The sequence below is a fragment of the Rhinoderma darwinii genome, chromosome 3, assembly GCF_050947455.1.
Source record: "Rhinoderma darwinii isolate aRhiDar2 chromosome 3, aRhiDar2.hap1, whole genome shotgun sequence".
Classification (NCBI taxonomy): domain Eukaryota; kingdom Metazoa; phylum Chordata; class Amphibia; order Anura; family Rhinodermatidae; genus Rhinoderma; species Rhinoderma darwinii.
The window spans coordinates 235360569-235387416 of NC_134689.1; the positions used below are offsets into that span (position 1 = coordinate 235360569).

General features: G+C 42.3%; 1 protein-coding gene across 5 annotated transcripts in view; it reads right to left on the reverse strand.

The window, feature by feature from the left end:
* The window catches only part of NRF1 (nuclear respiratory factor 1), an 82684-nt gene that overhangs the window by 22039 nt on the left and 33797 nt on the right, over positions 1 to 26848 (reverse strand). For 4 of the 5 annotated variants that reach the window (XM_075857535.1, XM_075857533.1, XM_075857534.1 and 1 more), the window contains exons 3-9: positions 16885 to 17140; positions 13770 to 13884; positions 12651 to 12777; positions 11209 to 11349; positions 5053 to 5211; positions 3057 to 3251; positions 1590 to 1691 (exon numbers count right to left, since the gene is read on the reverse strand). In XM_075857535.1, coding sequence (XP_075713650.1) covers positions 1590 to 1691; positions 3057 to 3251; positions 5053 to 5211; positions 11209 to 11349; positions 12651 to 12777; positions 13770 to 13884; positions 16885 to 17140 — 1095 coding nt within the window. The remainder of the gene's footprint in view (positions 1 to 1589; positions 1692 to 3056; positions 3252 to 5052; positions 5212 to 11208; positions 11350 to 12650; positions 12778 to 13769; positions 13885 to 16884; positions 17141 to 26848) is intronic. The other variant, XM_075857536.1, reaches the window with a different exon arrangement.

Here is a 26848-nt window from a genome sequence, read left to right on the forward strand (position 1 = left end):
GCCGTATGGGCCAGGTCAGGTGCCATATATACAGAGCTATTCTCCATTAGCAATGCTTCTAGGGGAGTACAGATCTGTATGTACAGCATTCAATGGAGAATTCCATCAACTGTTTTCCCTGGATTCATACATAATCTGGATTCAAAACCTTTGTAGGCCTCCATATGAAATCTGGGGCGTACAGAGGTACAGTAGCTCTATTATGGCAGCTCGATTATTGTTCCTTAAGGAAAAAAAATGGAGCCATAATACAACTGAGAGCTTGAAGCCGTACTCTTTATGATATGAACATTAAAATTAGCTTTGCAATAAAAAATATATATATTATAGTAGTAATAAAAGGAGAATTGCTAATGGGGGAACCATTTATGAAACAAGTAGATACTATTTATAATTAAGCCATAGGAGTAATGTATATACTTTTCTCGCATGTCCAGTTCTGATCGCTGTTTGTACAGGTTATGGTACCTAGAGCTGAATAGATCACCAGTTCCTACAGCTGCCAGTGACTTCCAGTTTAGGTAGCTGGAAGTTCTGTATGATGGAGGCCTGCTGCTGTACAATCATATGTTTATAAAAGATTACTTTTGAATATGTACCTGACCCACAAGCTCGGTGCAGTGTAATTGTGTGGATCTATTGGGAAATAAAATGTTATCAGAACTAATTCTTTATTTTACCAGTATGTAGTATTAAAATGAGATCCTGACTACAGACATTTTACTAAGAAACCAGGTTGCGTGTTTTTCCCCAAAGGCTGTATTAGGCGGTGTTCACAGTGTTCATGTCCATTCATGGGTTCTATTGCAGCTTTCCGTTGGAGGAACCCGTGAACAGAAAGGCAAACGTTTGCTTCCGTTCCATAAGTGGTCAGTTTTATTTAGCGGAAACACTTAGAGTAGTAGACTATGCTATTGTTTCCGCAAAAAAACAAAAGAAAACAAAAGCAGCTAACTATTTAATACCTTGCTGAATCCAGAGGAGTCACCAAGCTTTCCCAAATTACAAGGACAAAGTGCATCAGGCATGTTGACATCCAACATGCCTGATCCCCATCATACACATTACAGCTTTGGCTAATCCCACCAGAATTGGCAGGTTCGGACACGATTTGTCTTAAAAGGGTACCTAGAAGCACATTATGCTGCCCTCACGGAGTAGCATAATGTAGTGACAAGACACATGGATTTCAGCTGCCGGTCACTTATTTTCCTGCGTGAAGCCGTTTCAGAGAACTTACATGCAGAGCCCATGTTGCGCCACCAGAGTTGAGCCCAACGTATTCATGAGCTTCTGCTAGCTCCGCTCACTCGCCGCTGATTGACAGATGTCTCTCTATGAAGTAATAGGAGTCATCTGTCAATCAGTGGAGGGTGAGTGGAGCTAGCAGAAGCTCAAGAATACACCAGACTCATCTAAGGCTGCGCTGCCCGGGCTCTGCATGTAAGTTCTCTGAAACGGCTTCACGCAAGCAAATAAGTGACAGACCGATGAAGTCAGTGTCGATCACTACATTATGCTGAGGCAGCCTAATGTGAATGATAGGTTCCCTGCTCTTCCTATATATTTTGTGTGTATTATTACCTTACCTCTCCATCACTGACCGTGGAATAGTTGACTTGTGCAACGGTTACAGTAGTTGGCAGCTCCGATGCATCCGCAAGTGTGGCAACAGTAGCCCCTGTACCAACCTGTAACAAACAAAAAAAAAAAAGCTATTAGGTACTATTAATGGCTGAACATGTGTTCACAATTTCTCTGTAGCACAAATTAGCAAACTCTGTTTAGGCTTTATTACGAACGTATTAAACTGAACCCGGCGTTTAATCTCCCACCTCAATAATCACACTAAGGCCTCATGCACATGAACAGATTTTTTCCGTCCCGTAAATACGGGTCCAGTGTCACACGTATTCGACCCGTATTGCACCAGTATTTACGGACTCGTGCCCGTAAATACGGGTCCGGTGAAAGAAATTCATACTTACCCGGCCGTTGTCTTGGTGACGCGTCCCTCTTGACATCCAGCCAGACATCCCTGGATGACGCGGCAGTCCATGTGACCGCTGCAGCCAGTGATTGGCCTGTGATTGGCTTCAGCGGTCACATGGGCTGTAACGTCATCCCAGGAGGCCGAACTGGAGGAAGAAGCAGGAACTTCTGGGTAAGTATGAACGTCTTTTTTTTTTTTTTTTACAGGTTGATCTATATTGTGATCGGTAGTTTCTGTCCAGGGTGCTGAAAGAGTTCCTGCCGTTCGTTTAATTCTTTCAGCATCCTGGACAGTGACTATCCCCTGACGTTGCCTAGCAATGCTCCCGTAATTATGGGTGCACACACGTAGTCACCCGTAATTACGGGAGCCCCATAGACTTCTATGGGCCTGCCCGTGCCGTAATTATGGCTTGAAATAGGACATGTTCTATATTTTTCAACGGCCTGGGCACCTTCCCGTAAGCATACGGGGAGGTAACCGTGGCCAATAGAAGTCTATGGGCCCGTAATTATGGCCCGTGACTACGGGCGTTTTTACATTCGTGTGCATGGGGCCTAAGAGGGTTATCCGAGTTGTTAACATCTTGAAATAATAAAAAAGAAGCAGTACTCACCTATCCCTTTTCCCATGTGATCCAGAGGACGCTCCAGCAGCCCTCCCAGCGATTGTTTGCATGCATGTCAGAAATACAATTCCTCACCACTGAGCCCTCGGTTTGGCTGCAGCGTTCACATGCAGTCTGCATGTAAGTCACTGGGAGGGCCACTGGAGCATCTGCGCTGATTCGCCAGGGGAAAGGACATTTTAAAAACCCGGATAACCCCTTTGACTACTTTGCTTGACAGACAAGCAATCAAGTGCGAGTGTTTTGGTTTCAATTCATGAATTTGGCATTTGCATAACAGATCGAGACAAAATGAAAACAAGTCAACAACAAAAAAATACAAGTTGGAAAAAAAGGTGAAAATAAAATTATGTAGGTGATTAAATGGTAGCAGCTGGGTGAGCAGAAAAGGCAGAGGGTTGAAAAGATTGCTAAGGTTCAAATACTATAGCCAACCTGAATTAGGGACACTGTGCCATCCGGGTTGCTGATAGTCTGTACCACAGTTTGTGAGGGCACGAGGTGAGCAATACCATGTGTGGTGGCCACCTGTTGTGTTTGCTGATCCTCAAATGCATATAACAGATCTTCCCTACCATGCTGCTTATAACAGTTCTTCACTATTGTTCTTAATGCTTGTGTCCAGGAAACCTGCAATATAAAAAGGTATAAATGTCATGTACAAGATTGTCACTATGACAGTAAAAAAATACAAATATATAATATGTATTCCTTGCATTTCACATGAACGACCATGTTACAGCTGTGCATACATTCTGTCCGATACAGAGCCGGAACGTGGTAGTTAGGTCATCCTATGGAGGTTTCGAGACCCCTGCGTGATAGAGTAGATTAGTATGGTTTCTGCTTGCCACCGTATGAAAAACTGTGCTACGCTAAATCGGATGCTGTCAATTTTGACAAATAGTTGACAATAGAGATTATATGAGTCAGTGTAAGACCTCAGTACAGGTGCTCTACAAGTACAACTTTTTCTTCCATAGGAGTGGTAAGATGGACTGGTTTTAAAATACTTCTCTAACATACATGGAACCCAATATTGAACTCATGCAGTACCTGCGGGGGACACCATATGGAAAAATGCAGTACCATACTTCACAAGTGCCATGCGAGCATCTGTACAGTGCCGATTGGTAGATTTTTCATACATTCACGAACATAAGGCCGAAGTTTTGACGGAGCTCCCTCATGTCAAAATATGCAATCCGAGGGGAGAATAGAAGACGGCTATTGGTTCAAGACATGCGTCAAAAGAAATGCGTGTGTGTCCAAATGGTCACCACTGTTGCGCCACAGAAGCAATTTAGATGTGGATTAGATAAGATGTCTATATTTTGTAATAGTCATTAAAATTGCAATACAGGTTACTGTAAATGTTCAAGACACCTGTAGGGAAGAAATGGTGAATTAGACTATTCTATAGACTTATTCATGGAATCATCACAATGGTAAGGCTTGATTCCAGTTCTAAAATTGTTTTAGATAATTGCTTGTAATCCCTAATATAATAACTAAAGCGGTTCTAATCCCTTTATAATTCTTACACTTTGCAATACATACTAAGTAAAAATATCGTCACTGCTAGCGATAGGTTTGAAGAGGAGGCAGAGAGGAATCATACAAATGGAGAACCTACAGCTTGGTTCCTTCTAGATGCCACATACCCAGATACAGCAAGACACATTTTCAGATCCCTGCCTCTCTCCTTCCGCCATACTGGCTAGCCGAGGCAACAATTTAATAGCATATATTCAAGCTCAAAATGGATTGTCCAGTGTTTTAAATGATGTGCAGATAGACCTTCCTGCATGTAAACGATCACTTAGTAATGTACTGTCTGTAGCGGAGAGGTCTCTGTTAGACAGTCTCATGACTGTGCTCGTGGTGTTTATCTCCTGCTTGTGCGAAGCTTCCTATTCTGAATGTGTGTTTATCCCCCATCACATGACTTATTTCCTCTGCTTTCTTCTTTCACCCCTCCGTCCAATTTCACATGTTGGGCAGCAGATCGTACATGGTCTGTAGCAGAGCTACAGTGAGTTATCAGAGCACTACCTTACACCTTTGTAATAGAGGGGCGTGTGGACTGCTGTAAATAGAGGCAAAGTCTGTGAGGTGAGGAATCATGGGAACTGTAGTCCTTTACACCCAGGTCTTGCTAGCATGAAAACAGAGGTACTGCACAGAGCTAGGTGACCTAATAAAAAATAATTACTTCTAAGCTATGTTGGCATCATCCTGTGACCAGACACATACATGTACTGTACTCATCTGTATTTTCCATAACCTTGGATAGCCCCCTTAAGCACTTTATATTAGTTTAGTACCCCCCCCCCCCTCTTTAACAGCAACACATCGCTGGTCACATTGTAAAAGTCCTATGGGTTTTACAGACTTCCTTTAGTTTGACACTATCAGCAGTGTCACTTACCCTCTGTTTTTGTTCTTCGGTGCGGACATCACTGCGCACATTTGCCCATGGTATGTCATCAGGCCACCAGATAGGTTTACAACTCTCCTTGCCCCAGCCTGGTTTACCTCTTCCGGTAGAATATTTTAGCATCTCTGGGATGAATGCACGCAGTTGAGCCTATACATAGAAAACAAAAATTAAGAAAACTAAAAGAATTCTTAAAAAGAAGATCTGTCAGGTTTTTATGCTGTTTTTCCACAACCGCATTGAAATGCGATTTTCAGATGCGTTCCCCCCCCCCCCCCCCCATAAACTGCTTTAATTTAGGGAAAATGTTTCATATTAACTTTAGAGGAAAAGCGCAAGCAGCAGCAGAGGTCAAAAGAAAGGCAAAACATGTGTATTCAGGTGAATTTTTTATCCTTTAACTGCACCTCAAGTGCAAAGTCTGAATATACCCTTACACCAATATATAGAATGAGATGTTTTCATAAACAAATCTTTAGTTCTTTCATACTATTCAGTCATGCACTGCATCTATATAAATACAAAGTAAACATTTACAACAGGTTTCATTTATTCATTTTTCCTCTACGATAGAGAAATTCTGAAAGATCCAGTTTACAGAAACTTAAACCTGAAACTATTTTGTGCAAAATATCTGCCATAAAAAAAAAAGCCTTTGAAATAAATTGGGTTGCATGATGCAGGCCAAATATTGTATTAATGAGCCTTCGGACTAATGCCGTAGAATTCAAGAGCAGAAATAATTGCTAGCCCTGTCTAGCTGAGAAGTATGATCCACTTGTTAGCTACAACCCCTGGAGACCTGATCAACAGGAGAAGCAATCAAACTAAAAAAAAATAAAAAATCTTTCTAATTTAGAAAAGGGCTGACGAGTTAAATGCCTAGCAGGTAGCTCCATCTACAAACCAGAGCAACAAACACATTCTATCAGCTGTATTCACCTTGTCTTTTGACACAGTAGAAGACATTTATAATATCTCGATAAGCTCCCCCTTATGTGTTTCTACATCTATCAAACAACCTACTACTGGCATAGAAAAGTCACAATTTCCCCCAATATTTTGCAAACTTTAGCTTTTTTTTACGCGGTGTGCGCTTTAAAAAGCTGGGTGGGGCTTAACAGGAGGGGGCAGGGCCACACAGCCGTACAATTTTATTATAAATAAACTGGCATAAATTAGTGCAAATCTACGCCAGCTCACAGTTGTAAATTTGACTTTCTGGCACACGGATGGCCAGAGACACACTGAATTTATTAAGAGGTGTGCGCATCCTAATAAATTAGGAACATCTTACTCCAGCGCACTTTTGATTAAGACTGGCGTAAAATTCCTCCCAATGTGTGCCGTGTGACTTTAAGAAAGTTCACAGATGTTCATCTAAGGCACTAAAAATCTGGGGTCATAAAGAGCAAGTGGATAAACAGCACACGCAAGAAAAATAAAACAAAATAAATACATAACCCGAGCACCACGAACCCCAAGGGGTCAAACATTAACAACGATCTGAAGTGTTTTTTTGGCGGAATAAGGACAAGGTTCCATGTATCTAAAATGCGGACGACACCACGCCCACATGCAGTGGCAAATAAAATCTATTATTTGTTGTGGGTTTTACCTCCCGTTGAATTCATTGGGGAAAGCCCGCAACACAAAAGTAGCAATTACGCAAATACAATTAACATGCTGCAGATTTTGAAAAACAAAAAACGCACCGCAGGTCAATCTCGGAGCGTTTTTTTGCTATTTGCTCAAATCTCACCCACTTTGCTGCTACTGTATTATGCTGCATGTGAACTTATCCTTACCATTCGGATTTTTTGCACAGTAAGAAAAGTGATGAAGGCTCCGCTATTCTTATCGTGAAAAACAACGGAAAGCCGTCGTATATTTAGGTCCAAGGACAGGGTCTGAACATGTTCTGTAAGACCAGGAATGCCTCAACTGAATCTTGCTTTTGGAAATGCTTTCCTGATCGCATAGGACACGATCTAATCCTGTCCTTGGCATTGAAATAGAGGGCACACGCACAAAGTCATATGGCCATGTGCATGAGCCCAAAGAGTCACAACGTTAGAGAAATTCAATAGTACAATAAATCTCGGGATCTGTAGAAATACCTATGTAAAGAAAATTTTGATCTCTGGAATAATATATCGCAGATATTATCCTGCATTTTCTTCACTCAAACCAAATCAACCACAAAGCAGCTTATATGTATGTTTTTCATAAATAGCATTATATGTAAGAATCAATATTGTAGCTGTATGAGCAAACTGGATTTACAGGCCCATAACACTAACAGTTCTGTGGTCTCCCTTAAGAATTGTATGGAAAAAAAAGAGCAATTAAGGTTGTGTCACCGGAAGCCCATGGCCGGGCTAGTGAGCAACACATTTAAGATTTCCTCCACCGGTCTCATTTAATCACTCCTCCTAAACAAAGGCTATTGGCACTTCCAAAGTTGCTGAGCAGCAACATAGGGAATGATGCCCCACCTCACCATGCTTAATTCAGTATTACAGATTATGTAAATGTTTAACCCCTTAATGACCAGCCTATTTTGGACCTTAATGACCAAGCTATTTTTTACGTTTTTCCATCGTCGCATTCCAAGAGCTAGAACTCTTATTTTTGCATCGACATAGCTGTATAAGGTCTTGTTTTTTGCGGGACAAGTTGTATTTTTTAATAGCACCATTTTGAGGTACATATTATTTATTGATTAACTTTTATTAACTTTTTTTTTGGGGGGGGGGGAATAGAAAAAAATCTGAAATTTCGCCACTCTTTTGCGTCCTAAATCTACGCCGTTTACCGTGTGTTATAAATAACACAATAACTTTATTCAGCGGGTTGTTACGATTGCAACGATACCAAATGTGTATAGTTTTTGAATGTTTTACTACTTTTACACAGTAAAAACACTTTTTTTTCTAAATTATTTGTTTTTGTGTCTCCATATTTGAAGAGCCGTAACGGTTTTATTTTTTCGCCGATGCGGTTGTAGGAGGGCTTTTTTTTTGCGGGACGACTTGTAGTTTTTATTGGTACCATTTTGGAGTAGATGCGACTTTTTGATCACTTTTTAATCACATTTTTTTAAAGTCAGGATTCACAGAAAACAGCAATTTTTCTGTCGTTTTTTATTTAATTTTTTACAGCGTTCACCGTCAAATAATGTAATAGATTTATAGTCGGGGTCGTTACGGACGCGGCGATACCAAAAGTGTGTAATTTTTTTACTTTATTTTGTTTTTTTAATAGTAAAGCAGTTTGTAAGGGGAAAAAGTGGGTTTTTCATTTTTTTTTAATTAACTTTATTAAACTTTTTTTTTTACTTTTTTACTAGTCCCACTAGGGGACTATAATGTGCGATTCTGCAATCGCTATTATAATACATTGCAATACTTCTGTATTGCAGTGTATTACTGCCTGTCCGTTTAAAACGGACAGGCATCTGCTAGGTCATGCCTCCGGCATGATCTAGCAGGCATTCGCTCCTGGCAGACCTGGGGGCCTTTATTAGGCCCCCGGCTGCCATTGGAGACACAGACACTCGGCGATCGTATCGCCGGGTGTCGGTGGGGGAGAGAGGGAGCTCCCTCCCTCCCTCTCTCCAAAACCACTCAGATGCGGTGCTCGCTATTGAGCACCGCATCTGAGGGGTTAAACGGGCGAGATCGATACTAATATCGATCTCACCCGGCAGAGCAGGGACGCCCCCAGCCCTCAGCTACCTCTAGCAGCTGAGAACAGGGAGATTTGACAGCTCCCTGCTCGGTTTACTTATTCCGATGCCGCGACGTAAAAAGTCTATGGCATCGGGATAAGGCCCGTTAGTGACCGACGTAGAAACACGATGGGCCGGTCACTAACGGGTTAAAAGTGTTATTGTAAATAAATGTGTATTAGTGTATGTAAATAAACGCTGTAGATACATTTTATTAAAAATTATTTTTACTTTTTAAGATACAGTTGTTCTATATTCGCTACAGAGCAGCTGTATCTAGCGATCTTCACTGTATCCGTTAGTCCCGTGGACCTGACGGGTTCAGTGACAGCGGCTCCACCTGTAAACGATCACATCGGAGTTTATTAACACACACTAAGGCCTCATTTACACGAACGTGATATACGTCCGTGCGACTCGCGTGCTTTTCACGCGGGTCGCACGGACCTATACAAGTCTATGGGGGCATGCAGACAGTCCGTGAGTTTTGCTCAGCGTGAGTGCGCTGAAAAAAACTCACGACATGTTCTAAAATTCTGCGTTTTTCGCGCATCACGCACCCATTGAATTCAATGGGTGCGTGAAAACCACGAAGGTCGCACGGAAGCACTTCCGTGCGAACTGCGTGATTCGCGCAAGAGCTGTCAAACTGAATGTAAACAGAAAAGCACCACGTGCTTTTCTGTTTACAAACATCCGAACGGAGTGTCTTAGAGATGAGCGAACCGAACTTCACCGGGTTCGGCCGAACTCGTTTTGACCGAACCCGGCAGGAGACAGTCACTGTCCAGGGTGCTGAAAGAGTTAAACTGGTTCAGCACCCTGGACAGCGACTTCCGATCCCAATATACGTGAACGTGTAAGAAAAAAAAAAAGTTCTGACTTACCGATAACTCCCGGCTTCTTCCTCCAGTCTGACCTCCCGGGATGACAATTCAGTCCAAGTGACGGCTCCAGCCAATCACAAGCCAAGCACAGGCTGCAGCGGTCACATGGACTGCCGCGTCATCCAGGGAGGTGGGGCCAGATGTCAAGAGAGGCGCGTCACCAAGGACGCGTCACCAAGGCAACGGCCGGGAGGGAAGTCCTCGGTAAGTACGAACTTTTTCTTTTTTTTTTTGAACAGGTTTCTCGATATGGTGATCGGAATTCACTGTCGAGGGTGCTGAAAGAGTTACTGCCGAACAGTTAACTCTTTCAGCACCCTGGACAGTGACTGACGTCGACTAGCCTCATCTCTATGATGGCGGCTGCGCGAAAATCACGCAGTCGCGCATCATACACTGATGACACACGGAGCTGTCAAGTGCCTTTTGCGCACGCAAAACGCTGCGTTTTTTTGCGTGCGCAAAACGCACACGCTCGTGTAAATGAGGCCTAATTCTTTTTTTGTAATAAAAATGTGTAAGAAAAAAAACTAAATCAAACATTTACATAGCCTTTAACGTACTGAATGCAAATACTATTAACCCCAATGAAAGCAACAAGTGCCGATCCAAACGTCGCGGTTGAGGTGCTGTTAAATCTACATAGTTTTCTCCGTGATTTGGTGCGTTTTTCCAAAGCGGTTGCAGCAAAAAATAAATATAAAACGGTTTCTGGATGTATTTTTCATAGTGGTTTTAACCGCAACGTCTGAATGTACCCTTACTTCATGAGAAATTTTTAAATTGATAGATGTGTGTTTAGGAAAGCACTCCTAATAAACAGTGTGCGGTGTTAGAAGTTTTAATGTTTTTACGATAAATGATTTAAAGAAGACACTTTCCACTATGAAAAAAACGGAGGTCCTCATACCTGCGGTACGTGCCATGTCTCCAGGAGTACTTGCTCTGTGCTCATGCTGTGCTTTTGGTAAGCAACAGTATATGATAATAGCCCTAGGGATACTTTGAGGTTATTTGTTTGAGTAGGGGTACGGCCTAGGAACGCTGAACAACACTTCAAGACCATGTGGTACATGTATCCTGGGGGTACTCGCACAGTCCTTACGTTTTACTTTTAATAAATAGCACAGTGTGCAATCATAGCCTTGGGGGTACTTGGCTTAGGAACACTTAGGGCCAGTCCACACGTTCAAGATTTGATGCGGATGAAATTCGCATTTAGAAAACTACAAGCGCGCATAAGTGCGTGTGCGGTCTTATTCAGACTAATGTAAATTACGTCCGTGTGCGGCCTGTTGAAATAACTCAAGACAAGTGTGTGTGGTGTGTGTGTGTGTGTGTGTGTGTGTGTGTGTTACACAAAAATATTTACAAGTTTAAGATTTATAATATTCCTCAAAAAGTAGTATAGGTAAAAACGTGCTGTGCGATAAGTGCTCTATCTTGAAGTGATCAACTAATAAGGTTTCTGCTGAGGGGGCAGTTCTTTAGAGCCCAGAACTGGTATGCTGGCAGACTCCTGCTCACCTGTGTCATCTTGTCCACAGACACCGGAATACCATCTATAGTCAGAGGGGGCAGATCAGAGTTGACGTCTTGTTGGACAGGTGCATGCTCTGCCAACGCAGTTTCCAAGTCCTCCAGGATCATACTCTTATACTTGCGTACCTAGGGGAGAAAGTGGGTGGTAAACAGACATGAGTGCAGCTCTCAGCCTCCCTGTGCTTAGCAACATGACAGCCCCAGGGCTCAAGAGCAACTCCAATAGCACAGCTGGTAGCTAAAAATACAGGTTCCTCTGTGTCCCTGATGGCTGAACGAGGAGGAAATAATGATGAAACTTTAAGTAATATGATTTAAGTAGTAGCAGTAAGAATCAAATAGATGAGTGAATACTAAAGGATCATTCAGTATTTACATTTCAACAGTAGAGAGAGTCACTTGTCCCTGCCACCATCTTACACTCTTGACAGTGCGACCAGTAGTACTAGTGGGCATATGAAAAACCTAGTGAATAGGACCTCAACACACCATTACTTCACATAATGTCTTGTATTAATGCACCGTGACATACACGTACGTCATGGTAATTGAAGACGCTAGCTTTGCAAATTAACACTTTAGACGTCACAGTCAATAGTGCCCGCCTTGTTAAGGTGTTTGACAGAGGAAGAGGACTACCCGATAGGCTCTCTTATGCCATGGTAACCTAACAAAGGCCCCAGAACTGCCATAGTTATGAGCCTATTAGGTTGCCTGACAGTGTAACACTGATAGACAATAATGCTTCGGAATATTATTTACTCCAAAGTGTTATAGTAGCAATCAAGCAATTGTGGTGTCAAGTCGGCTAGGAGAACAGAAAAAAAAATAAAAAATTACAATAAAGTTCAATATAGTGTTATTTACAAAAGACTTTAAAAAAAATAAAAAATAAAATAGTTCCCCATAAAAGAAAATACATATTTAGTACCAACACAATCGGAACGACCCGGTAGAATAGAAGTTAACAGGTTATTTGTACTGCACGGTAAACAGCGGAAAGGAAACCCTGCAAAAAACAATAGTGGAATCCACAGGTCTTTTTTGCATTTTGACCCAAAAAATAATGTATCAATAAATATGTACACTAAAATGGTACTATTAAAAACTACAACCCGTTCCGCAAATAGATAAGCACCCTCACAGCCATACCAATGGAAACATTTTAAAAAAAAAGTTATGGGTCTTGAAATGTGGAAAACACAAATAAGTTATTATCGTGCAAAAAAAACAATAAAATCATACCAAAAGTAGACTAAAGTAAACATGGTAATAAGAAACAAAAGAGGACTATGATCCAGCGCTTATGGGTAAGTAAAAGGAATCAAGGTTCCAATTTTGAATAAGAGTCAACGAACGGTGAGCTGGAGGAATCCCCGTATTTTTTTAAAGCAAGAAAAAACAAAGAAAAGATATCAGACACTCACCACATTCTCCAAAGGGGCTGCTCCAAATACTTTAAAAACAGGATTGGGTTTGGAAGGAGAAATGCACAGAACGATCGCCTGCTGGCCAACCCTAGTTGTGTACTCATCCAGGGTTGCCCTCAGTTTCCTGGTGACAAAAGAGCCACATAATTCAGTAATAAACTATATATTGATGAGGGGAATAAAGAGACGAGCGAGAGAGAGACAGAGAGGAGAGAGACGAGAGAGAGACAGACAGAGGAGAGAGACGAGAGAGAGAGACAGACAGAGAGGAGAGCGACGAGAGAGAGAGCGACAAAAGAGAGCGACAAAAGAGAGCGACAAAAGAGAGCGACAAAAGAGAGCGACAAAAGAGAGCGACAAAAGAGAGCGACAAAAGAGAGCGACAAAAGAGAGCGACAAAAGAGAGCGACAAAAGAGAGCGACAAAAGAGAGCGACAAAAGAGAGCGACAAAAGAGAGCGACAAAAGAGAGCGACAAAAGAGAGCGACAAAAGAGAGCGACAAAAGAGAGCGACAAAAGAGAGCGACAAAAGAGAGCGACAAAAGAGAGCGACAAAAGAGAGCGACAAAAGAGAGCGACAAAAGAGAGCGACAAAAGAGAGCGACAAAAGAGAGCGACAAAAGAGAGCGACAAAAGAGAGCGACAAAAGAGAGCGACGAAAGAGAGAGACGAAAGAGAGAGACGAAAGAGAGAGACGAAAGAGAGAGACACCAGTACTGTTTTAAAGTAATCTTTTGTGTGTAACTCATACATATTCTTTTAGTAAAGATATAAAGCGAGACCCACCATGGAGAAACTTTAAAAAAGGGGATACTAATATTAACGATTATAGAAAGGTAGAGACTGAGCAAAAAAATGTTTATGATACATTGTAGAAGATGGAAACTAGTGCAAGGAATTAGTGGAGTAGTTCCACATACCAGTATGTTGCTTTTACATTCCAAACAGTCCCTAAGACATGAATGCTGGAATCTGATTGGTTGCGTTTTTCACTTGCGCCAATTCTAAATCTCCCCCACTGTATTTCTCTGAATGAAGTACAAATACACAATACATAGAAGGGTGGATATGCAGTTCTCCGATATAAAATTCTCCAGAATGTGTGGATGAACTCACCTCAGTAGCCGGGTTTGCTGTCTCTTACGTATGGAAGGGTTAGATTCAAAGAGGTGGGGTTTCTTGCGTTTCTTCCCAGTGGCCACTGCAGCTGCCGCAGCCATCCCAACAGGACCTGCAAATAAAGGATATTCTATAGCATAAACTTGTATTTATAGCAGTATTAAGGCACGACTATTGACATACTTATGGTGCAGCAGTTACACTTACATTCTAGGTACGCCTAAATATTTGGGCACTTTAAATGAATCCTTCTCGGGATTAAATGTTCCAATTTACAATCCATGAAATGCATTTAGACTATTTGCCTATATCTAAGGGTCTATTCAGACATTGCGGTTAAGGTGTGGTTAAAACCGTATAGAAAAATTTCATTAGAAAACCGCATGCATTTTTTCTGCGCTTTAGTGCGTTTTTCAATATGGTTGCAATTAAAAATAAAATGCACCGCATCGAAAAAGCACTAAAACATTGTAAAAATGCACCCGGATTTCGGAAGAAGTTTTAAAAGAACTTTAAAGAGGCTCTGTCTCCACATTATAAGTGCCCTGTCTCCTACATAATGAGATGGGTGCTATAATGTAGGTGACAGCAGTGCTTTTTATTTAGAAAAACGATCTATTTTTACCACGTTCTGAGCGATTTTAGATTTATGCTAATTACTTTCTTAAAGCCCAACTGGGCGTGTTTTTACTTTAGACCAAGTGGACGTTGTACAGGAGTGTATGACGCTGACCAATCAGTGACCAATCAGCATCATACACTTCTCTCCATTCATTTAGTCAGCGCATAGTGACACTGCGTTATTCACGATGTGCTGTCTTATACTGACACAGTAACGTTACTGAAGTGTTTAGACAGTGAATAGACATCCCTTCCAGCCAGGACGAGATGTCTATTCACAATCCCTGCACTTCGCTAACGTTTGTGTGGTACTTACAGCGGAGCAAAGTGTAATCTCCCTGTAACCTGTCATTTACAGCGTGATCTCACGATATTACGCTTCCTCTGCTGTAACTACCACAGAAACAGTAACAAAGTGCACAGATTGTGAATAGACATCCCGTGGAATGTCTATTCACTGTCTAAGCACTTCAGTATTGTTAATGTGTTAGTATAAGACAGCACATAAGGATCTAGCAGGATCAATATGTGCTGAGTTAGGCTGGGTTCACACGAGCACATTAACGTCCGTAATGGACGGACGTATTTCGGCCGGAAGTCCCGGACCGAACTCAGTGCAGGGAGCCGGGCTCCTAGCATAATAGTTATGTACGATGCTAGGAGTCCCTGCCTCTCTGCAGGACAACTGTCCCGTACTGTAATCATGTTTTCAGTACGGGACAGTAGTTCCACGGAGAGGCAGGGACTCCTAGCGTCGTACATAACTACGATGCTAGGAGCCCGGCTCCCTGCACTGAGTTCGGTCCGGGACTTCCGGCCGAAATACGTCCGTCCATTACGGACATTAATGTGCTCGTGTGAACCCAGCCTAAATGAATGGAGAGGAGTGCATGACGCTGATTGGTCAGCGTCATACACTCCTCTGTACAACACCCACTTGCTCTAAAGTAAAAATACGCCCAGTTGAGCATTAAGAAACCAATTAGCATAAAGCTAAAATCACTCCTAACTTGGTAAAAATAGATCGTTTTTCTACATAAAAAGCACTGCTGTCACCTACATTACAGCGCCGATCTCCTTATGTAGGAGATAGGGCACTTATAATGTGGTGACAGAGCTTCTTTAAAAATCACAAAAAAAAAATAACGTCTGAACGGACCCTAACAGCACCACCAAGCAGGCTACATCTTGTTGCTGTATTGACACGGATTGTCCACGCCGACACCAATTTAGGAAAAGTAAAGATTTTCTAATGAATTAAAACAATACATAGCATCAGCAAAGATAAAACCGATTGCCTATAATTTTATTATTGCTGCCGTAAAAATGTTCATTTTCAAATACAGGTATTTAAGTGATGCAACTGCTCCCCCTGCTGGAATAGTTGTGCAGAATTGACATGCACTTTGCATACTGCACGAAGGAACAATTCTAAGGTTCACACGGAGTATTTTGCAGGAGGAAAATTCGGCCTTAAAATTCCGTTTGATCTGCCTGCACGCGGTTTGCTGCGATTTTCACTGCGTTTCTCGCTCGCGGCCATTTGATGCCACGGGCAAAAACGCAGCGAAATCCGCTTTCACTGCCTCCCATTGAGGTCAATGGGAGGTCAGAGGCGTAAACGCCCGAAAATAGGGCATAACGTTTTTTTTACCGCTAGCGGTAAAAAAAAACGCGTCCGCCTCCCATTGAAATCAATGGGAGGCATTTTCGGCCTGTTTTTGGCTCGGCTTCCGACGCGATTTACGCGTCAAAAAACTGTGTGAACAGGGCCTAACCGTGCAATGATTATAACTGGAAAGTACGGTAGATAGATTTTCATTTTACGTAAACCTAGGATAGGGATTTGCCCACTAGCCTTGACTAGGAAGTCACCTGCTGGAAAGTTTTATTTATTGTAGAAACCATACACCAGTCTAGTGAAATTTTCATTCCTATCAGCCTATTCCCTCCTTGGGGAAAAGGATGAATGGTATTTAGCACATCAGTTTACAGCTTGAAAATTCAGGGCAGCATCTGTCTTTTCAGAGCCATTTTAAGAACTACTAATTTTCTCTATCAATAGGGGATCATATTACTGAACTGGAATGTACTGGAATGTACTGAAATGCCCTCAGGACGTCTACAGAAGGTATTTCCTAGCATCTAATTGGCCATTCACCATTCATCCACTCCATAATGCATTTTAGACAGATGCAGGTCTGCTGCGATTATTATTATTTTTTTTATAACAATTGGAGGCAATTTCAGCCATTTTTTGACGCGTTTTCCGACGCGGTTACCGCGTCAAAAAAACTGTGTGAACTGGAACTAAGTGTACAATATGTATCTCTTATTTTCTTAACAACCCAAGTTACTTGTCTCTGCTCTTCTCCTCCAGGCTGACAGGTTTGCCATAGTCCTCCACGGACAGAGTGCAATGTTACCCATTAGGAAAACTTTGCAATGACACCAAATGTATCCCGCACCTTCCTAAAGCTTATCCGCTTACCTGCAGCTGCCAGATGAGCGGTTATTTCATCAGCTGCAGTGGAGTTCAGTATGTCAGAGTCATCATAAGACGTGTCCTCAGGAGATGATGGAGAATCTTCATCAGCGCTCAGCATACTGTGGTCTGTGTATGTTGCAACATGGACTTGCTGTACTTGCTGAGCCACAGAATGAGCAACAGTGTGAGCAACTGTATGAGCTTCAATGGTAGTGAGGTTATCTGTCTGGGTGACCGAATCATCCTCCATTGCTACAAACTGTTAAAACAAGATCACAAAAGACATTCAAAGACCAATAGAACATATTACTGCAGGTATTCCCTCACATCTTTGACAGTGGTCTCACGGCATACTTGAATTGTTGGTATTCTAAAACTACAATGAAGGCCTACACAATATTGTGAAAGGTCTCTGTGTTGGATATATCTTTTCCACAGGCATACATTTATAGTTTACAATGAAAGTAAAAAACATAGGAGCATCACAGGGTGCAGCCAAACGCGGCAGATTTTGTTGCAGAAATTTCAGCGAAAGAAAAATCAGATCCGTTCATGAGAACGTGGATGTTTCTGCATCATGTACATGGATTTCTGCAAGTTCCATTCAGAAGAATTGAATGGATTTTCAGTCGCAGAAAAGTCTGCAATAAAATCTGGCACGCGTGACTGCAGCCTGACGTTACCTGATCACTCCGTTCTCTACACGCGCAGTATACGGTGCAGAAAGATGCATGCAGGACCATGAAGCCACAAGGGTCAGACTACAACATTATGACCACTGGAGGTCACTTAACATTGACATTTCAGCCAGTACTCATTTGGTCTTTAACATTTGCTTGTAAATACAAATAATAGTCTCTCTCAAATAGCCCTGGAGTGAAACGCCACGAGCATAACTAGGAAAAATAGTTTCTGCATCAGAAACACCTGCGGCGGTTGTCAGAAGTAAATTACAGCCTACACTCCGTTGCAATGACTGATCAAAAATAACTCGGATCCCCTCCGTTTGACCCCTTGAATGCTGCCGCCTACTCAGGGGCCTGAAGGACCCCAGGTCTACCAGCTGTGTATGTTTATTAGGCCCTGACAAGCATAATACACTGCAATAGAGGATGCGCAGTGTACTATTGAAGCGATCACGCAATCGCATGTTTAAGTTCTCTAGAAGGGCCTTAACCCCTTAAGGACGCAGCCTAGTTTTGGCCTTAAGGCTCAGAGCCCATTTTTCAAATCCGACGTATTTCACTTTATGTGGTAATAACGTCGGAATGCTTAAACCTACCCAAGCGATTCTGAGATTGTTTTCTCGTGACACATTGGGCTTCATGTTCGTGGTAAAATTTGGTCGATATATTCAGTGTTTATTGGTGAGAAATTGCAAAATGTAAAGAAAATTTTGAAAAAATAGCATTTTTCAGAATTTAAATGCATCTGCTTGTAAAACAGACGGTTATACCACCCAAAATAGTTACTAGTTCACATTTCCCATATGTCTACTTTAGATTGGCATCGTTTTTTGAACATTCTTTTATTTTTCTTGGACGTTACAAGGCTTAGGACATAAACAGCAATTTCTCATATTTTTAAGAAAATTTTTTAAGGTACCTCTTGAGTTCTGAAGTGGCTTTGAGGGGCCTATGTATTAGAAACCCTGATAAAACACCCCATTTTAAAAACTAGACCCCTCAAAGTATTCAAAACAGCATTTAGTACGTTTTTTTAACCCTTCAGGCATTTCACAGGAATTAAAGCAATGTGGAGGTGAAATTTGCAAATTTCATTTTTCTTGCTAAATTTCAATTTTATTTTAAAAAAATCTGTAATAGAAGGTTTTACCAGAGAAAGACTACTAAATATGTATTGTCCAGATTCTGCAGTTTTTAGAAATGTCCCACATGTGGCCCTACTGCGCTCGTGGAATAAAACACAAGCCCTAGAAGCAAAGAAGCACCTAGTGCATTTTGAGTCCTCTTTTTTTATTAGAATATATTTTAGGCAGCATGCCAGGTTTGAAGAGGTGTTGAGGTGCCAAAACAGTAGGAATCCCCCAATAGTGACCCCATTTTGGAAACTACACCCCTCAAGGAATTCATTTATGGTTGTTGTTACCATTTTGACTGCAGTTTTTTCACAGCACGTATTTGAATTGGGCTGTGAAATTAAAAAAAAACAAAACATTTTTTCCAATAATATGTCGTTTTAGCTCAAAAATTCTTATTTTCACAAGAAATAAAATACTCCATTTTATTGCCCAATTTGTCCTGAGTGCGGCAATACCTCAATTGTGGCGATAAACTGCCGTTTGGGCCCATGGGAGGGCTCAGAAGGAAAGGAGCGCTGTGTGTTCTTTGGAGTACAGATTTTGCTGGATTGGTTTTCGGGTGCCATGTCGCATTTGCAGAGCCCCAGAGGTATCAAAGCAATAGAAACCAACCACAAATGACCCCATTTTGGAAACTACACCCCTCAAGGAATTCATTTATGGTTGTTGTGACCATTTTGACCCCATAGTTTTTTCACAGAACTTATTTGAATTGGGCTGTGAATTAAAACAAAATTTTTTTTTTCAAATAATATGTCGTTTTGGCTGAAAATTTCTTATTTTCACAAGAAACAAAATACCCCATTCTGTTGCGCAATTTGTTCTGAGTGCCGCAATACCCCATTTGTGGTGATAAACTGCCGTTTGGGCACATGGGAGGGCTCAGAAGGAAAGGACCAGCATTTGGCCTACTGGGGATTTTCTGGTGCGAAGTCATGTATGCAGAAGCCCCTGAGGTACCAGTACAGTTGAAACCCGCAAGAAGTGACCCCGTTTTAAAAACTAAACCCCTTAAGGCATTCATCTAGAGGTGTAGTGAGCATTTTGACCGGAGACCTGCACCCCATAAACTGTAATGTGGGTTCTCCCGGGTATGGCAATACCCTATATGTGGCGGTTATCAGCTGCCTGGGCACGCAGCAGGGCACAGAAGGGAAAGACTAGGGGGGATAAGCTGTGTGGAGTGCATCAGGTTAAGTAAAATTGGGGTAAATTATAAACCAAGGGATGTATGATAAATTTTAAAACACTTTCATACAGAGCTCTGGTTATTCGGGACACGTGTCACATTGATATATTGTGTCATCCCTTATCGCCCTCTTATAGCAGACTTTGCACCTCTTTTGACTTTTTCCCTTCTTGCCAGTTTGGGGAACTTCTCCTGGAAAGTGTTGCCACCCTGGTACAATGCGTGTGGCCCCGCTTCCAGAAGTACTGGGTGCCCCCCCTTCTTGGTCCCTAAAGATTAGGTTCTTGATAATCACCTCTTGAAATTCCAGGAAAGTTCCCCTCTGGCCTGTACATCGACGTAGCACGTACACATTGTACAAAGCCATCTATGTGCACGGCCAGCTTCTTATACCACACCGCAAGGCGCTGTAGGGCTTCAGGGCTTGATCTTACAAGTCCACCCCTTCCATGTACCCATTGTAGTCCAGGATGCAGTCTGGTTTGGGGGTGGCCTTTCCTTCATATATCCTAAATCTGTAGGTATACCCTGATGCACTCTCGCACAGCTTATACATCTTCACGCCATACCTTGCCCTCTTACCTGGCAGGTACTCGCGGAATTGAACCCTCCCTTTAAAATGTACTAGGGACTCATCAATAGAAATACACTTCTCGGGGGGTGTATGCTTGGGAAAACCGGGCACTGAAACGGTCTAATAGGGGTCTCCGTTTATACAAACGGTCAAAACTGGGGTCATCTCGGGGTGGGCACGGCTCATTATCAGTATAATGTAAGAAGCGAAGTATTGCCTCATTCATTTATTTTTTTAGGTTACAGTTCAGTTCTGAAGTTGCTTTGAGGAGCCCATATATTAGAAACCCCTATCAAACACCCCATATTAGAAACTAGACCCCTCAAAGTATTCACAACAGCATTTAGAAAGTTTATGAACCCTTTAGGTGTTTCACAGAAATTTAGAGCAAAGTAGAGGTGAAATTTAAATTTTTTTTTTGTCAGAAAATCCTCTTTATACCATTTTTTTTATAACACAAAAGGATTTATCAGAGAAACGCAACTTAATACGTATTGCCCAGATTCTGCAGTTTTGAGAAATATCCCACATGTGGCCCTAGTGCGGTAATGGGCTGAAGCACCGGCCTCAGAAGCAAAGGAGCACCTAGTGGATTTTGAGGCCTCCTTTTTATTAGGCACCATGTCCGGTTTGAAGAGGTCTTGTGGTGCCAAAACATTGGAAACCCCCCAAAAGTGACCCTAATTTGGAAACTAGACCCCTTGAGGAATCCATTGTAGTTTTCTTGGGGTGTATGCGGCTTTTTGATCAGTTTTTATTCTATTTTTAGGTGGCGTGGTGACTAAAAAACAGTAATTCTACTTTTGTTTTTTTATTCTATTTTTATTAAAGCGTTCACCGTGAGCTATAAAGGACATTCACTTTATTCTGCGGGGCAATACGATTACGTCGATACCTGATGTTTATAGTTTTTTTTTATGTCTTATGGCGTTTGCACAATAAAATAAGTTTTGTAAAAAATCATTCACTTTTTGTGTTACCTTATTCTAAGCGCCAGAACTTTAAATGACTGATAAGGTAAAAAGGGGGATTTTTACTTTTAATACTTTTATTTTCTTATTTTTACACATCTTTTTTTAACTTTTTTTTGTAACTTTATTACTTTGTCCCACTACGTGACTTGAGGGCAGGAGGCCCTAATCGCAATTCTAATACACTGCACTACATGCGTAGTGCAGTGTATTAGAACTGTCAGCTACTCACTGACAGCAAGCATAGTGGGTACTGACGTTGTCAGGACCCACTAGGCTTCCGTCTATGGCATAGCCGGACGCCATTGTTTGGTGTCCGGTTGCCATAGTTACCATCGCCGGCCGCTATCGTGTAGCAGGCCGGCGATGGTAGCTTAACCCCTAAAAAGCCGCGATCTCTATAGAACGCGGCTCTTAAGGGGTTAATCAGCGGGGACACAGCGATCGGTCCCCGCTGTAGGAGCTGTGACAGCTGCTGTACGAGACAGCAGCTGTCACAGCTCCTGTATGTGTCGGGAGGATGGCCGAAACGGCCGTTATTCCGAGACGTACTATTAGGTCATGGAGCGCGAACGATACAGCTGCCATGACCCAATAGTACGTCCAGGAGCGGGAAGGGGTTAAAAAATAAAAATAAAAGAAAAGCTCTTTAACCCCTTCCCCCTGCTTGCATTCTGGGCCCCAATGACCAAGCCATTTTTTAAGTATTTCCATTGTCACATTCGAAGAGCTATAACTTTTTTATTTTTGCGTCGACATAGCCGTATAAGGTCTTGTTTTTTGCGGGACAAGTTGTACTTTTTAATAGCACCATTTTGGGGTACATATAATTTATTCATTAACTTTTTTTGGGGGAGATAGAAGAAAACCTGAAATTACGCCACATTTTTTTGCGCTCTAAATCTACGCCGTTTACCGTGTGGTATAAATAACACAATAACTTTATTCAGCGGGTTGTTACGATCGCAACGATACTAAATTTGTATAGATTTTCTATATTTTACTACTTTTACACAGTAAGGCCTCATTTACACGAGCGTGTGCGTTTTGCGCGCGCAAAAAAACGCTGCGTTTTGCGTGCGCAAAAGGCAATTGACAGCTCCGTGTGTCATCCGTGTATGATGCGCGGCTGCGTGATTTTCACGCAGCCGCCATCATAGAGATGAGGTAGTCGACGCCCGTCACTGTCCAAGGTGCTGAAAGAGCTAACTGATCTGCAGTAACTATTTCAGCACCCTCGACAGTGAATGCCGATCACAATATACACCAACCTGTGAATAAAAAAAGACGTTCACACTTACCATGAACTGCCTGCTTCCTCCAGTCCGGTCTCCCGGCCGTTGCCTTGGTGACGCGTCCCTCTCTTGTCATCCGGCCCCACCTCCCAGGATGACGCGGCAGGCCATGAGACCGCTGCAGCCTGTGATTGGCTGCAGCCTGTGCTTGGCCTGTGATTGGCTGCAGCTGTCACTTGGCCTGAATTGTCATCCCGGGAGGTCGGACTGGAGGAAGGAGCCGGGACTTATCGGTAAGTCAGAACTTCTGTTTTTTTTTACACGTATATGTATATTGTGATCGAAAGTCACTGTCCATGGTGCTGAAACAGTTTAAGTCTTTGAGCACCGTGGGCAGTGACTGTCTCCTGACGTCGCGTACCCGAACATTTTTTGCCGGGTTCGGTTAAAACGAGTTCGGCCGAACCCGGTGAAGTTCGGTGCGCTCATCTCTAATTTGACACTCCGTTTGGATGTTTGTAACCAGAAAAGCACGTGGTGCTTTTCTGTTTACATTCATCCTTTTGACAGCTCTTGCGTGATTTTCGCGCATGCAACGCAGGACCGTCAGTGTGGCATGCGTTGTTTTCACGCACCCATTGAAGTCAATGGGTGCGTGTTGCGTGAAAAACGCAAGAATATAGAACATGTCGTGAGTTTTACGCAACGCACTCACGCAGCGCAAAATTCACGCATCGTCTACACAGCCCCATAGACTATTATAGGTGCGTACGACACGCGTGAAAAGCACGCGCGTCGCACGCGCGTATAATACGCTCGTGTAAATGAGGCCTAAAAACGCTTTTTTTTTCAAAATTATTTGTTTTTGTGTCTCCATATTTGAAGAGTCAGAATTATTTTATTGTTCCGCCGATGCAGTTGTATGAGGGCTTTTTTTTTGCGGGACGACTTGTAGTTTTATTGGTACCCTTTGAGAGTAGATTAGACTTTATCAAATTTTTTTAAGTCAGGATTAACAGAAAACAGCAATTTTCCATTGTTTTTTATTTTATTTTTTACGGCGTTCACCGTGCGGGTTAAATAATGTAACAGCTTTATAGTCGGGGTCGTTACGGACGCGGCGATACCATATACGTGTAACTTTTTTGCTTTATTGAGGTTTTTTTTAATAGTAAAGCATTTTGTAAGGGGAAAAAGTGGATTTTTCATTAAAAAAAATGTGACATTTTTTTTCCATTAACTTTATTAAACTTTTTTTTACTTATACTAGTCCCACTAGGACTTTACTATGCGATCATCCAATCGCTATTATAATACACTGCAATAGACTACTGCCCCCTCTCATGTGTTGTCCTATTTACACGGGATCCTTCTACCTAAATACGATTACTCTCAGCTGACATTCACTACCGCATGGGATGAGGAACTGGGGACTCGACACTCAGCTAAGGAGTGGGGCACATCTTTCTTCCTGGCGCATAAGTTACCGACCTCGTGCTTCGCCCAGGAAAAAAATTATAAGATTCTCACTAGATGGTATCGCTGTCCTTCTTTACTGCATAGGATATTCCCTGATGTACCTGATGAATGCTGGAGGTGTGGGGAGGCTCCTGGAACCATGCTGCACATTTGGTGGGATTGTCCCAAGCTTCGTCCCTTTTGGGAAAAATTTTTTGATCTTGGTAACAAACTTTTTCATACTGAGGTTCAGACTTCGGCCTCCATTGGCTTACTTTCCATGGTTCCTGGATCACTCCCACACCTCAAAAAGGGTGTCTTTCGGTATTTTTTGACCGCAACAAGAACAGTGATTCCTCGTCATTGGAAGTCCAGCATTGTACCTTCTTTGAAGGAATGGGTAATGGAGGTGAACGGAATTATGAGGATGGAGGAGTTGAAGTCTGCTGATCGGGGTAAATCTGAGCTCTTTGTCCGCACTTGGGCAGTGTGGTCTCGATTCCGGGGTGGTAATGATCTACCTCTCTGGCTGGATGGCCTCTTTTGAACACCTATATAAGCCTACTTTTTGCGTGCTATGTCCGTATGTGTTTCCCCTTGTTGTCTTGTGTCTGTGTTAGTCTAAAGTATAATGTGCACTTATATGCGACAATTCTTATCCAACTGTGGGGACTGGTTTCCCTAAATAATGCACTACTTCTGCTGCACTTATGGTACTGTTATTCTCATTGCATTCTTATTTAGCTTCTGCTTACTGATTAGGAGGTACCTCCTACTGCTGTTTCTATGTATCTGTATATTTTATGCAATATTGAAGTAGTTATATTGCACTGCGTGCGAATTTTGCAAATTTATGAAACAATGTGTATGCTGTTATGTTTTTTATATCTTCAAAAATATAAAACTTTGATAAAGAAAAAAAAAATAAAATAATACACTGCAATACTTCGTATTGCAGTGTATTACTGCCTGTCCGTTTAAAACGGACAGGCATCTGCTAGGACATGCCTCTGGCACATCCTAGCAGGCATTCATTACAGGCAGACCTGGGGGCCTTTATTAGGCCCCCGGCTGCCATCGGCTCCCTCCCTCTCTCCAAAAGCACTAAGATGCGGTGCACGTTATTCAGCACCACATCTGAAGGGTTAAACGGGTGAAATCGATACTTATATCGATCCCACCCGGTCGAGCAGGGAACCCCCAGCCCTCAGCTACCTCTGGCAGCTCAGAGCAGGGAGATTTGACAACTCCCTGCTCTATTTACTTTATTCTAATGCAGCGCCGTGGAATGGCGGCGCTGTAGAATAAAGCCCACTAATGACCGCCGTGAAAAGGCTTATCGGCAGCCATTAAGGGGTTAAAATGTAGTAAAAAAAAATAATCTTTGTTCACCGAACATGCTTCAGTATAGAAAACTAAAATATAAAATTACACATTTGTATCGTCGCAACTGTAACGAGCCATACAAAAAAAAACAACAACGAGTTATTCATTTCCCAAGGTGACCGTTGTAAACACAATAAAAAAAAAACACATTAGATAAGTTTTTCTATATACTCAGCCTCAAAATGGTGGCATTAAAAAAAAATAAAAATAAAACTAGTCCCTCAGAAACAAGCCCTTATATGGCTAAGGTCCCATTCACATTGCGTTTGTGCTATCCGCCGAGCGTATACGCTTTTAAACACTAAAAAAGTATTGAAACGTATAGCTCGGCGTATAAGAAGACTAATGGGTCAAACGTAGACCAAAATAGCATCCGTTTGGTCTAGGTTTGTCTTGGTTTACGTTGGGATACGGTCTTTTTAAAGTACTGAAAAGCGTAGTCTGCTACGCTAATCTGTACTTAAAAAAAACGTATACGCGTCGTAACTTTTTTTTTGCATTGATCTCAATGGACGACATATGCAAACTTAATGCTATATGTTTGTATCCATTTACGTACAGTAAATCTATCAGTTTTTTTCCCATCAGTATATACTTTTTTTTTTTGGGGGTAAAAAACTGACAAACATACCGAACGTACGAGTATACGCTAAATGCACACGCTATAAAAACAGACGCAAACAGAAAGTGTTATACGTTTGCCTACGTTTTCAATGGTCCACGTCTTCATAAAAAAAACGTATACGCTCGGCAGATAGCACAAACGCGATGTGAATGGGGCCTAAGTCTACTGAAAAATAAAAAACAATTTAAAAAAGTCACGACCCAAAATAGCTGCCTTTGACTGGATTCATTTTTTTGCCCCAAAAAGCTGCAACCTGAGGGCACGTTAACCCCTTAATGACCGCCGATAAGCCTTTTCACGGCGGTCATTAATGGGCTTTATTCTACAGCGCCGCCATTCTACGGCGCTGCTGTAGAATAAAGTAAACAGAGCAGGGAGCCGTCAAATCTCCCTGCTCTCAGCTGCCAGAGGCAGCTGAGGGCTGGGGGCGTCCCTGCTCTGCCGGGTGAGATCGATATTAGTATCGATCTTACCCGTTTAACCCTTCAGATGCGGTGCACAATAGCGTGCACCGCATCTGAATGGTTTTGGAGAGAGGGACGGAGCTCCCTCTCTCCCACCGACACCCGGCGATAAAATCGCAGAGTGTCTGTGTCTTCTATGGCAGCCGGGGGTCTAATAAAGGCCCCCAGGTCTGCCTGGAGCGAATGCCTGCTAGATCATGCCGCAGGCATGACCTAGCAGATGCCTGTCCGTTTTAAACGGAC